This window comes from Corvus moneduloides, chromosome 19 (assembly GCF_009650955.1).
Source record: "Corvus moneduloides isolate bCorMon1 chromosome 19, bCorMon1.pri, whole genome shotgun sequence".
Classification (NCBI taxonomy): Eukaryota; Metazoa; Chordata; class Aves; order Passeriformes; family Corvidae; genus Corvus; species Corvus moneduloides.
Window position 1 is genome coordinate 11,421,298 of NC_045494.1, and position 13,993 is coordinate 11,435,290.

At 44.9% G+C, this 13,993-nt stretch overlaps 1 protein-coding gene across 4 annotated transcripts in view; it reads right to left on the reverse strand.

Moving 5' to 3' along the window:
* Positions 1-13,993, reverse strand: part of MYH10 (myosin heavy chain 10) — a 91,637-nt gene that overhangs the window by 17,999 nt on the left and 59,645 nt on the right. For 2 of the 4 annotated variants that reach the window (XM_032129190.1, XM_032129189.1), the window contains 14 exons: positions 11,515-11,633; positions 10,935-11,087; positions 10,385-10,558; positions 8,934-9,107; positions 8,047-8,161; positions 6,960-7,022; positions 4,429-4,622; positions 4,063-4,184; positions 3,662-3,731; positions 3,404-3,564; positions 2,730-2,838; positions 2,512-2,643; positions 1,486-1,692; positions 221-358 (listed from right to left, as the gene is read on the reverse strand). In XM_032129190.1, the coding sequence (XP_031985081.1) occupies positions 221-358; positions 1,486-1,692; positions 2,512-2,643; positions 2,730-2,838; positions 3,404-3,564; positions 3,662-3,731; positions 4,063-4,184; positions 4,429-4,622; positions 6,960-7,022; positions 8,047-8,161; positions 8,934-9,107; positions 10,385-10,558; positions 10,935-11,087; positions 11,515-11,633 (1,931 nt within the window). The remainder of the gene's footprint in view (positions 1-220; positions 359-1,485; positions 1,693-2,511; positions 2,644-2,729; positions 2,839-3,403; positions 3,565-3,661; positions 3,732-4,062; positions 4,185-4,428; positions 4,623-6,959; positions 7,023-8,046; positions 8,162-8,933; positions 9,108-10,384; positions 10,559-10,934; positions 11,088-11,514; positions 11,634-13,993) is intronic. The other 2 variants (XM_032129192.1, XM_032129191.1) reach the window with 1 other exon arrangement.

Sequence of the window (13,993 nt, forward strand, 5' to 3'; positions counted from 1 at the left end):
AGAACAATGGCAGCTACAAAGAGTTCCTCCAGGTCTAAGATTTGGGAGAGTCATGAAGGGAAAGTGCATGACAAACTCCCTCTGGGAAGTCAGGCCAAACTCCTCTGCAGCGTCTCAGCCTTGCCCTGTTCACAGCCCTCAAGTGTCCAGGTGCAAAGGTCACAGATCCTGTGCCAGCAGCTTTGAGAGCTGTCCCTTGGCACCTCCACACTGCTCTCACCTTCAGAAATTTGGAATTTTGGTCCTCCAGCAGTAGGATCTCCTCCTCCATCTTCTTGATCTTTGCTTCAGCTGTCACTTTCTCAAGCTGCAGCTTCTGCCGAGCTCCCTCCTCCTCATCAAGCTGCTCCTCCAGGTCCTGGGAAGAGACACAACTGCATCTGTGCATCTTCCAGGTTATCCATGTGGTAACATTTATTTTTTTTAATTTAGTGACAGAGATGTGTTATTGTGAAAAGCCTCTTACCCTAACACACACTAAACCCACATTTCCTTGTTGGATCCATTTACAGGATCAATGATCTGGTAAGAAAATTAAGGGCCATGGGATACACATGGAATTTTTGATGCTCTGAATTCCAGCTTTGGGTGAAATGTGCTGTCTAGGAAACACCCACTCACTTCCACAGTCTTTCACCTTCCTAATTCCAACTATAAAATAAAAAATCTGTCATCAATGACAACCAAATCAGATCAGGCTTTTTATGTCAGAGACTTCCCAGCACACTGCACCTGAACGGGGCACCTGGTGGGAAAATGCCAGGATGTGGGAAGAGATTCCAAAGGAAACTGCTCTTCTTGTTTCAAAGTCACAGCTGAGACAGTTCAGTTATTGGCACAAAGAGGTAAAAAGCAATAATGCACTGTGCTTCTGAGGGTCATTTGTGGGTTTAAATATCATTCATTTAAATATGATTAATGGACATCTATGAAAAGGCATCAAGAGCTGTGAGAAGTGGAGTTTATTTCCTCTTCAACTACTTTTAATATTTTGAAAGACAGCTAAGTTCTCAGCTACTCCCTTTTTCAGGGACACCATTTTTTAAAAGGAAGCATCTAAATAATCTGATTTTCAAAAAAACCTCAACCAAGTAACTTGGAGGAAATGACACTGTCTTAGTAAAGTGAAATGAGGAATATTCTTCATGATGTTCACTGGAATTCAGTCAAAAAACAACATTTCTGCCACAAGTGACACCATCCCATCAGCCTGCAAGCCCCATGCAGTCATTCCTGGCTCCTGCCCTCTCAGCAGCACTTTGCTGCCTTTAATTATCTCTCAGCACACACTGACAGGGCATCCTGACTTTCTGTCCTCACCCTCACCTGCCTGGAGACCACACAAAGCTCATCACACTGAACACAGGGAGAGAAGAGAAAAAAATTCATCTTATTCCACTCAGGAGCCAAATTCCTCTGTCCTGCAGAGATGCTGAGGGAGCTTCCCCATGCCCCTTTTCCATCTCCAGTCACTGAGAACCATACCTGGATATGGCCCTGCATTTTCTTCTTCTCATTCTGCAATATTTGGTTTCTTTCCTCCTCCTCCTCGACCCTGGACTCCAAATCATGGAGAATTTCTTCCAGCTCTTGCTTTTTGGCAGCCAAGCGAGCCCTCATCTCCTCAGCCTCTGCAAAGAGCTCTGTCTCAGCCTGGAGCTGCTCTGCAAGGATGTTCTTCTCCTCCAGTACCTGCAAATACAAAAGGCAGCAAAGCTTGAAAAATGACACTCCAGAGTCTCTCGTGAGAGATCACACCTGTGGCAGCTACAGAGGTACTTAAAGGCCAAGTTCTGCTCCAATTCCTGACTCCCTGGTTAACATCCCAACCCAAAGACTTTCAGAAGAGGCTTTAGCAGCAGCTTTGGCTCCAGCACCATTTCCTGGACTGCCCCCTGCACTGATCCCTGCAGAGTGGCAGAGCAGTGCCATGGGCTGATCCTGGCACTTGGAGACATCAGAACTTCTGGCCAGTCCCAATCCCCAGCTCTGAGGATGCCACTTGTCCCTGGGCGTGGAGCCACTGACTGCCACTCCTGGAGTGCCCCCATCCAGCCCATTCCTTCTCCACTGAGGGGTCCATCCATGAACTCCATGTCTCTCTGGTTTAGAGACCAGGATGTCCTGTGGGACAGTGCCAAATGCACAAGTCCAGGTAGATGACACCAAAATTGCTCTTCCCTTATCCACCAAATTTCTGCCATCACAGAAAGCCACCACATCTGTAGAGCTGCTCCAGGTGTTTGCCCACAGCTTGCCCAGCCCAGGCACAGATGACACTGCCACTGAATTTCTCCTGGAAACCAGGAAAGGCCACCAAAGAAGATTCAGTTTTGTTAACATGTTTCTGCATCCCTGGAGGAACAGCTCGTGCTGTAGCTTCCTATTCCATGCTCCAGCAGAGTGGGAACCAGCTCACCTGATTCTCTTTTGCTCCCCAGCTTGGCTCCCTCACACGGGACAGAGCACAGTTCATGTCCCCCATATCAAAAGCTGATCCTGCACACAAACCTGTTGATGCTTCCTTTCCATTTCCTCAAGTTCTGCTTCCACTTTTGTTTGTTTTTCTTTCACCTTCATCAGCTCCTCATCCTTGGCTTGAAGTTCTTCTTCCTGACGAGTGACCTGAAGAAGAGGCTTCACCTGCAAAAGTTTGAAATGAAAGACTGAGACCCTGCACTCATCTATTTATAGGTGAATAACACAGAACAGAACAGAACAGGAGGAACCTTGGTGAAGACTCTCCACCACTGCCAGTGCCTCAGCTTCAGATACGCAGCACAATTCCTCTGCAGGATTTTCAGTGCACTCAGCTGCTGCTGCTTCTTTGCAAAGGCCCTGAACACAGAGTAAAAAAAGTTTGTGTTAAATACAGCTGACCATCATTTAATTTTTAGGTTACCCAACCCTACAACACTTGCAGACCATAAACAGGCTTATTTATAAGTTTCAGTAACCACACTGAATTTATGAGCTCTTGCTCCTACAGTCAGAGCAAGAGCTGGATTCACCATTTCCAATAATGAAAAATGCTGTTTGTTCTTACTCTCAACAGGTTTTTTTCTTAAAAAGACAAAATCAGAATGAATTAGCTACTTTAATTTTTAGAAAGCAGCTTTCCAGAGTACTTCCAGGAACCTCCAGTGGGACACAAAGGAATGTGCAGGCACTGGAAAGGGCTGTGTGTGCCACAAAGCCAAGAGTGAGAAAAGCAGATATTGTTAAGGAATGAAGGTGCAAATTCTTCCCAGGCAAAAATCCACTTAATACCGAGGATACAACTACAGCTCCTCAGGCAACACACTCAGAAAACCTCTCCTGAAATGGAAGTTTTAATGCACAGCTCCCTATCAGGGAGGTTTTAGAGACCCAAAGGGAGATCCAGACCCAGGAGCACACTCACTTCCTGGCCAGGTATCCCCTGCACACTGCCTGGAAGAAGATGATGATGTCCGTGATCTTCAGATCCCGCTCTTCTTCCAAGTGAGCCAGGACTCCAGCTCGGAAGAAGATTTTGCTCTGTCCAATTCTGTACAAGTTGGGGTCCAGCTCTAAGGCTCTGATCTAAACAGACAGGCAAGGATGTTGTTGTTACACCAAGAAAAGGACCATTTTGGGGAATTCTTCAATGTTTTGACAATATTTAGCTATGAACACTTACCATACGCTCACAGGCCTGCTTACCATCCATGAAACCTTTGGGAATTGCATTGGGAGTGAGGATCTCATACCTTTAAGGCAAATGAAAAAAACAAAAGATTACATTCAACAACAAGCAATGTGATTTATAGCATAAATTCATAGCATAAACTGTAGTGACCAAGTGCACAGTTAGGGAATTTCTCCAGCAAGTTTTTCCAGCAGCCAATTTGGGATTGTTTCCCCTTCTCTACTGTCTTTAGAATAAACTGCAGTAGTTAAACACTTGAAGTTCAAGGCCTCACACAGAGGTTTTGATTTGCTTCAAGTTGGGTTGGAGGAGAAGGGAGGAGTGTGGGGTCTTCAATTATTTAACAAGGAACTCTAGCTCCTAAGAACTTCAAAGCCTGTTCCTGCTGTTACCTCTGCCTGAATTCCTGGAACACTATCCTGTTTGGGAATCCTTGCCGACAGATCCTGATTCCTTCCAAAACCCCGTTGCACCGGAGCTGATCTAGAACCAGATGTGGGTCCAGTTTTCCAGCCTGGACAAAACAAAAACAAGGATGGTTTTAATTTGTATTCGTGGAAAACTGTACTTTCAGCTTTTCAGGCTACTCTCCTAAGCCAACTGTGTGAATCAGGGGACGTGCAGGGAATTCTGAGAGGATGCTGCTCAGTGTGACAACCAAACCGTGATCGGAAAAGGAAGGCCCAGACAGGATGCAGGACTTAGTGCAGGTGAAAAGTAATAAAAAGCAAGAATGAGGAGTGGCCTGCAGCCCATACCCTCTTCTCGTGGTTGGGGATGATGCAGCGCACGAAGTTGGGGTTGGTGTTGCGGAGCGTGGCCATCAGCTTGGTGAGGGACTCCTTGTAGAGCTGCCCCACGGTGCGGAACATCCCCTTCTTGGTCTTGTAGGCAGAGCCAAAGGCCGTCTCCGTGATGCCGGTGACCTGGTCCAGCCCCACGATGCGATCCACTGGCAAGGACAAGAGGCAAGGGCTGAGTGGCCCCCGGGCTTGGCAGGGCTGGCTTTGCAGGAGGAGCAGCAGCGGAAGCTTGGCGGGACAAGGCAGCCGCAGCAGGACCGGGGACACTGTGCACAAGCTTGGGGACCAAAAGCCACAAACTTATCCAGCACGAGAGTGTAGCTTCAGGAGGTACAGACTGAAATATCCAGCTCTTTACTTGCAGTTCTACATGACCAGGAAAGCTGCTTTCTGTATTTAAGTCAACTTTATATGGAGAGAGAATTCCCAGCTTCCAGGCAGCTTTTCTACCTGAGTTCTTACAATGCACAATATCTGGGCTGAACATTTGCAGTTACACATCTGTGCATATGTGCTTAAAATGAAGGGTCACTTATGGCAATGAGATAGATTAAACCTGAGTTTAATTCATGTTTTAATAGAAATTTACAGAATAGTTGGAAATAGGGTTATTTCAGTGACAAGAGGGGAAGAAGTGTCTGCCAGACTTCTGCTCAGCTGCTATTCGGAAGAGTTCTTCCCATTTTTAAATACACCTGCAAACACCTCCCTACCCAAAAGACAAATTTCAAACCAGGAAAACTCCACACTAAAGCACTTCAAAGCTGCCATAAAGCACCGCAAGAGAGCTTTTTCTTTGATTTTATTGAGCATTTTGGGTAAGGACCTCAAGGGTTTGTTTTTCAGAAGCACAATTAGAAATGTGACTGCCGTCATTAAAACCTTGAAGGTGATTCCATGTGCACGTCAAGAATTATGCAAACAGTTCACTAAAAAATACACAGGTGGCTTAACACCTCAAGAATTACAGCTGGTGCTTCTTAGGACTGAGCAAATCCCAGCATTTGTGGGTTCCCCATGAAATCCAAGCTGGCCAGCCAGAAACAAGCAGCTATTTGTAGGCTACAGCTTTGATTGTCATATTATCTTCAAATTCATTTAAACCAAAGCAGAGGAAATTATGCTTTGCTACCAGAACAAATAAGTGACACTATTTAACTTCTTCCTAATATTCAACTGGCCAAAGGGCTATTAAAAATAAAGAAAAGGAAAATTAAAAGCAGAAAAACACAGGGCAGCAAGTTTGAATAATCAGTTGTAAGTCTTGAATGTAGAGCAGAGCCCAGATCCTCCACAGGGTTTTGAACACAAGAATTAAACTTATTGGAGAAATAAGTCGGTGGCAAGGTGTTTATAAGATCATATCCCAAATATTTATTTTGAAGCAGAATTCTGTCCCAAATCAGACATGGGATAGAGATTACAGGGAATCAGTTTATAGAGGATGAAATGATTGTCAATATCAGAAACCTGCAGCTACCAGGCCTCACTAAGGGCTGCAACCACTCAGGTTTTTTTCCACCGTGTACTTTCTACAATTTGGCAAACAGATCTGATCTGGCCCAGTTTTGTTTTGCTCCCCTCTGTGCTCCAGCTCTAAGAGGGTGATTTATACTTCAAACAGGATTATTGGAGTTAAATGTAAGCTCTGCCTCTAGGTTTAAAAGCAAATGTGGAACTGCATGACTGGACCATCACCCCCTGCTGAAGCCCCTGGAACAAAGCTCTCCAGGGATTCCTTTAGGAACACCACTGGTTTCCTCAGGGATGGGATGTATCAGGAGCAGTGAAAGATAAACCCAAAATCTGAAGGCACAACCTTCACATCCATGTGTTTCTAAACTTGGGAAGAGGAATCCAAAAAGGCTGAGGAGGTTGAATTAAATATCTAAAATGTCCTCAAAGACATCCCAAGTGCATTTCTTGATTTCTCAATACCCCAAAAAACATCTGCAGCTTATATACAAAGGGGAATATTAAAATTAAGATGTTTTTAAATAAAAGAACAATTCCAACAAGGCTGGAAGGAGTTTATTTCACTTCCTACCCCTACTAAAACTGCAGCACTCATCCTGATACTTCAAAACATTCTTGAGCTCTCCTCCCAAAAGGACACAGCCACGTCCTAAAACATCCCAGAGTTTTGTCAATGTTGGACTGCAGAAAGAAGCTTGATAGTGTTACAAAGCTTTTGCATTCTCTCAAATGCTTGGAGCTACCAGAATTGTCACTTAGAGGCAATTCTACATCTCCTCATGGAACTAGGAAGCAACAAACCTTTTCATCTGCAATGCATAACTGGAGATGCTTTGTGTGTGTGCAGCAGCAGCTGGACAGGAAGGCACTGGGGGCCCCACGGGGGCTGGGGGGTTTTACCTAAATTCAGCATGAAATGAGAAGTTCATGCAAGCCTACGAGCAAAAATGGTTCTCCTGGAGGTACAACAGCCCTGCCTTTAGTAGGCCTACTGTTTTATATCCATTCACCTGGTGGCTCATGAAGACCAGAAATATTGTCATAGAAACAGGCTCTCTGAATATTCTGAATCTCTAAGGCAGAGAAACAGCAGAAACAGAAAGACAGAAGAGCAGATACACAAGACACTTGAGTTAGTAAAAACAACAGGTTCATCAATTGCAAACACACTTCACTGTGCTACAAAAGCAGTCAGGCCACAACATATTCCATGCACATTTCAATTGTCTGTGGGAACAGGGTTTGGACCAAAACACAATTCTCTGTGTGTGTCCTCCAAGGGAAAGGAGCAGATCCCCAACCAAAAAGTTCTGTACAGACTCATTAAAGCTGCTCTTTGTGGCTGCTCCAAGAGGGAAACTCAGCATTAACCATCTACATCACAAGCTTCATTTGCTCCTCAAGTAACAAACCACAGGGTTTATATCCTGTGACACGTAAATACACTCTAATCAATACACTGTGATGTTAAACCAGGATAGAAAAGTGCCTGCTAAGTATTTATGTGGCTGTTTCTGCTTCTTGGAGTCAGTTGGTAAAAGTGCTGATAAATACATGCAGGTGATGTGCAGGTAAGCTGGCTGAGCAGCAGGGTACAGTTCAAACAGGACTGGACTTTAATATACAATATCCCAGCAGTGCTATTAATGAAATTAATTTTAGGAGATGTGGATTTCCAGGGTACCACCCACCACTGCACAGGAAAGTACTGTGCTGGTGCTCACAGGAGACAATGTTTTACCAACAGCAAGAACCACTACAGCTGGTCACACTCAGGACTCCACTGCAGCAAGTCCCAACCCAGAGTTTTGGACAAGATTCTACATTAAACTGGACACAGAGTAGCAAGTAGTAAGTGAAGATCAGTGCCAGTAATGAACATGAGAAGCAGCTACTCAGAAATGGTACATGTGCAAGGGACCAGAGGTGCAACTCAGCTTCCCTGGTGGACTTAGGGCACTAAATAAAGAGAGAGAACGCTGTCGGTGTTTACAGTGGAGAACTGGAGGGTGAGGAGGGAACCGGCATAAAAAGAACCCCAAACAACTCATCCAGCAAGGTGAAATCCCCAACAGTCTGTGCTCAGAGATCTCTTACCATCCTTCCAAAGCTCAGCCACGAATTTGTCCGAGGACTGGTGCAGGAGTGTGGCCACGTTGTCATTCAGAGGGTCCATGTTCTTCATCAGCCACTCATCTGCCTTGTAGTCCACCTGCAGAGCAGCCAAGGGGCACAGGCTCAGAGGAGAACCAGCTTTAGGTCTTTATTTACCAGCATCAAACTACAGTGGTGCTTTCCTCTTTCTGTCAATGCTCACAATCACAAAATCACAAAGGTTGGAGAAGACCTCCAAGCCCAGAGTCCAACCCTGCCTGTCCTTACCAAGCCTGGGTGTTCAGAGTTTGCTTGCTGAGCCTCCTTAGAACACTTCAAAGTACCACAGAACTTTGTTATGCTTTTGAAAGAGTAAATGGGAGTTTTCTTTAACATTCAGCAACCTGACTTCTTGCTTACTGACAGCTGGGTGTTCACTTGCTGCCCAGTTTATTGCCAAAATAAGGCTTCACTGGGAAGATGTAAAACCAGCTCTAGGACAGATACCAATTACTTGATCTAAATTACTGGAGAGTAAATTAAGGATGTGCTGCAGCATGATTTTTTTTTTTAATTTCTCTACAGTATTTACATTTAAACAGTTGGTTCTATAAAGAAAACAAAGCTCTTATCTGCAAAGAGCCAGCCCTGTGGCTTCCAAATAAACCCCAGCCCAGCAGCTAAAAACTCACTGATACCAACCTGGGTTTCATCCCAACCCAGGGAGCCCTAAAATTCCCCAAGTCCAACTAAATCTCTGTGTAGATTTGCATGGCTCTGCTTCAACCAAGGCAAAAGTCGTGTCTTTTTGCACCCAGGCTTTGGAAGGAAAGCAGAGGACTTGCCCCAAACCAACCTTTCCACACAAGAATTTAATGTTTAACCCTTACCTTCCCTGCATAGTGAATAATGCAGAAGTCTGCTTTGTCCTTTAGCTGTCTTGGCTTTTGGAACTTGGAATGAGTTCCTTGCTCTTGGACCAATTTTTCCACAAATGTCTTGTCAGTAGCTTTAGGGAACCAGCATTCTTCATCCAGCAATGCCAACACACCAGGAGGATTTGCCTGAAATGCAGCTGGATTTAATCTGTGTTCGTGGCTTATATACATATATATATATATTTTAAAGTTTAGTATTTCCAACACACCACTGAAGATCATAACAATCATCCAAACTGATTCAAACCTCATTTCAGTTAAAACCAGCTGTAGGGGAGTCCAGGTCGAGAGGGATGTTATGGCTGGTTCAAACAAACTCATTCCAATGTCTGTGGAGACACCACTGAGCTGGTGGTGCTGACCAGAGCCTTGCTTTGTAAGGGTTTTATACCCAAAAGGTTCTGAGGGAATGCAAAGTTCACACATCTGGAGAGAGATGTTTCAATGTGCCTGGCATCCCATTTACAGAGCAATTGTGGGGGTACTGAGGTTTGCTTTTATATTAATAAATAACTTGAGATATTTTTGGCTGTTCGCCTAAACGTGCACGTTGAGGAGCCACACTTGTCCCCTGAGGCTTTTGGGAGGAGATTTTACCTTCCTTGGAGGCAGAACTTTCTAAGTTCCACACACAAAGTGCAGACCTTTGATAGCTGAAACAAGATTTCCCTTTTCTCAAGAAAAACAGGAATGCAGCTTTTCTGCTGGTCAGGATGCAGAGCAGCACTGGGAGCTCACCTGCAGCCCAGGACACACACACAGACAAAGGCAGGGAGGAGTAACTGCAACAGCCCAGGTTTAATTTTAAAGGTCACAGGTTCTGAGATGGAAAGAACAAACTTTCAACAGTCTCTGTTCTCCCCATCTGCTCCTCCTGCTCTTTAAAGCCTCTTCAGCTTCCATAAATTGAGCAGCCAGAGGAGGATGTTAAAACCACAGTGACTAAAACCACTTTTAAGATCCTGCTTTCCTATTTGCAAGGCAGTTTTCTGAGGGAAAACTCTACTCTACAGGAAGTTTCAGGAATTTTGCTATTGATTTCAAATGAAGGAAGTTTACCACAAGTCTTGGAAAGACTTTCTACCTGAGTCCCAAAGCTCTGACACCACAACGGCACAGTTCAGTGACAGGGACAGGATTAACGACTTCATTAGTACCAGGGAAAAACGTCTAAAAATAGCAGCTTCACATCTCGAGCTCAGTGTTTTACACTGACATAAGGGCAAAATCCCCTCTGGATAAATTTATTAACAATACACAGTATTTTAGATTTGAACTCCAGCATTACAGTTAATTCCCTTTTAATGACAGCTCCACAAGAAATGTCTCATTTGCAGGCAGCAAAAGACACACTCAGCAGTCCAAGCCCTCCTCCTCAGAGCATTATTCATGTTCAAACTTACAGGTCTTTCAATTAAGTCAATGCAAGGCTGCAGATCCAGGCCAAAATCAATGAAGTTCCACTCGATCCCCTCTCGCTGGTATTCCTCTTGCTCCAGGATAAACATGGTGTGGTTGAATAATTGCTGCAGCTTCTCATTGGTGTAGTTAATGCAGAGCTGCTCAAAGGAGTTCAGCTACAAGAATAGCATCAGTATTCAAGAATGAGTCAGTGACAAGATACCACAGATCTGGGAGTCAAAAATTTGACTTTATAAGGAAATTCTCCAAAACTCTGCAAAGTTCAAATATAACTTAAAGAAAAGTGGCAAACAATTATACAAATCTCCATTACAGAAATTATAGTAGGAACAACCACCACACGTAGAAGAAGGATTAAAGACTAAATAATGACTTTTTGGCACTGTGATTTTGGGCTGTCAAAGCTTTTGTACACCCCAAACAAACCCCTCGTGTAACCTCGGAACACGCTGCTTCCCGTGCCTCTGCAGCGTGTCCTGATCCCACAAAAACAGGGAAAAGGGAAATCTGAGCAGTGGTATTTCCAAGTACCTCGAAGATTTCAAATCCAGCAATATCCAGGATTCCAATGAAAGATGCTCCCTGACGTTTGGTCCTGTCCAAGGCTTTGTTGATACGGTGCACGAGCCAGCGGAAGAGGCGCTCGTAGGTGGCCTTTGCCAAAGCTTCCACTGCAAAGTCCGCCTGCAAATCCAAACAGGAAAATTTATTTACCCTGGAAAAGCCATCAAAAGGACACAGACATGGATGTTATCACAAATAACTCCGTAAAAGAAGAAGCTGGATGGAGTTAATACCAGCGAGGAATGAAAACAAGCAGTAGGAACAGTTTGGAGCTTGATCAATGTTAAGAAGAATTTCTTTCTAAACTGTTCCATAAAAGCAAAAGGTCTCCAAGTATTTGATAATGTCACAACATGAAAGGATGAAACCAGGAGGAAGTCAAGGAAAGGGAAAGGTTTCTTCTGTTCTACAAATGATTTTTACCATATAAGAACATTTCATAAAGACAGTAAAGCTTAAACAAAGCAGCACTCAATGCCAATTTTCTTTGTTAGGAGCTAATGAGGACCAGCTTCACTTGGTCTTTAAAGCACCTTTTAAACCTTACCTGTTCTTTGGTCTGGGCTTTCTGGACGTAGTCCCGGCCCACTTTGATGCGAGGGGTGAGGATGGCCCGGGTGAACTCCATGACGTTCATTCCCAGCAGGTGGCAGAGCTTCTGTGCGACTGCAAGGGACAAAGGCAGGGAGGGAGCACTGAGACCCTGCCCAGGCACCTCGGGAGCAGTTGGCACCTCAGGAGCTGCACAAGCGCCCTGGGACGGTCCCCAGCCCTCAGGGGCTCTGTCCCCGAGGCTGGCAGACTCTCCAGAGGGACACAGCTGGATGTCCTTGGGGAGCACTGGATTCCACGGGAGTGCAGCTCATCAACAGCCCCCAGCTCAGGTACAAGTGCTTTGTTAGTTACTTTAAAAGGGAACACATCTCCTTTCTCATCCCCAGGAAGAAAGGACGTCACACATCCAATCCATCATCCTAAAGTCGGCTTAAAAGCTGCTTCAATCCGGGCGGCTGTGCCAGCACAAAACAGGGATCTGTCACCGTGTCCAGGGAGCTGAGGACTCCCCATCCCTGGCAGTGCCCAAGGCCAGGCTGGACATTGGGGCTGGGAGCAGCCTGGGACAGTGGGAGGTGTCCCTGCCATGGCAGGGGTGGGATGGGATGATCTTTAAGGTCCCTCCCAACACAAACCATTCCAGGATTCCAAGTATTTTATACAGAATAACACCACAGGCATCAGTGCACTTTAACAGCAAGAACCCTCCTGATGCCATTCCATTATTTAAATAGTGCATTACCCACGCCAGCCCTACAGATTCCTGTTGCATCAATCCCTTTCCCTGAACACGTGGCCCAGGAGGTTGGGTGGTTATGATTCCACACTTCTAAAAATGAGAGTGACGCCAAAGGTATTTTTAGGTCCAGGGAAGTGTTGCCCTTTAGCAGGAAGCTCTCCATACCACCCAGTAAGTACTTGGCCCCTTATCTTTGTCATCTGACAGCTTCTTCTACTGTCAAAACGAAAAGAAAAAGCTGTTTTTTCAAATCAGCATTATAAAACAGATTTTCAAACCAATACATGAGAGTTTCTGCTGCATTATGGTTTTCTTTAGTGTTAAAACCACCATTATTGCCCTTTAATGTTGAGATTCTCTGTCTGGCCGTGTATTTGCTAGAAGGGTTCATGACCTGACACACAAGCAGTGAAATTAGGGGAGTGTCACAAACTGAGCACTCCTTCTGCTTGAGCTACAAACAGGAGTATTTCTGTGCTTTGAGTATAAAACCAGTGAGCAGCAGCACATCAGACAAAACTCACAGCCTCTGGGGCCAAGGAGAAAGTGCTATGAGGGTCCTTAAAACAAACAAACAAAACAAAACAAGAACTTGAAAATATTAAGTAGCCATGAGCTTGGTGCAGTGACACACTGGATACCATAAAGGAAGGAGGGTCCCCTCTCCCAGAGTACTCCAAACACCACACTCAGCTCCTTTCATAAACCAGGAACATGGAATTTATTGTCCCAACCTTTCCAGTCAGTAATCAACTGTAGTTTAGGGGAGAATAATACCAATAAACCACAGCAGGTGTAATCCTAAGCATCCCATCTACTGAGCCCCTGGAGGAGGCTGCAGCCAAGCACTTCTGAGCTTCCTCTGAGAAACTGATCCCACTTCCACTGTTCTGTCACATCTAAGGGTAGGAGTGGGCCACACTGTCTCAGCCTGATTCATCTTGCACTCTAAAATAAGTGTAATTCATCTGAGGCTCACAGGATGGTTTGTGGTGGAAGGGACCTTAAATATCCCCCAGTTCCAACCCCTGCCACGGGCAGGGGCAGCTCCTTGTTTGTTTAGAGTGAGAAAGGACCATTAAAAAGATGTGACTGGAGAAAACCCTGACTGTCCTGACTCATGTTTTATTACTGCTGGAGTTTGGATAGAAAATTCCAAATTAATTATAAAGCCAAGATACTGAAAAGCTCCTATCAGAGGTGAACATGAACTTCATGAGATTGCTTTGAACTTCTGCCCTCTCAGCAGAAAGGCTCCTGCCCAATCTGGTGAGCATTAAATGATTCTCCAAGAACAGCTTCTCATCCTCCTAACCCACGAAGGCTCTGTGGCTTCCCTGCATCTCTGGTATCTGTACTTGAGACCAGGATTTGTTTATCTACATTCACCATCTATGGGGGAGAATTTGCTTCCCACGTTCTTTGAATTGGTTCCCATCTCCACTGCCCACAGCAGCTCCTTCCCATCCATGGAGACAATACCTGGCCTGTATCACACCCAGCCTCCAAACAAGAGGAGGCACTATCAGGACACACTGATTTCTCCAGAGGATGCAAGGAAACCCCTCACAATGACACGTGACAATGCAGGTGACAAGGAAGGAGAGATCAGTTCACTCAACCTCTTCAGAAAGATGCAGTAACATAGACCATATACCCAAATTTTTAAATACAAGAGGACAAAAATACGCTTTAAATGTGATCTGAGCTGTCCATCCTTTTGGCTTTATGA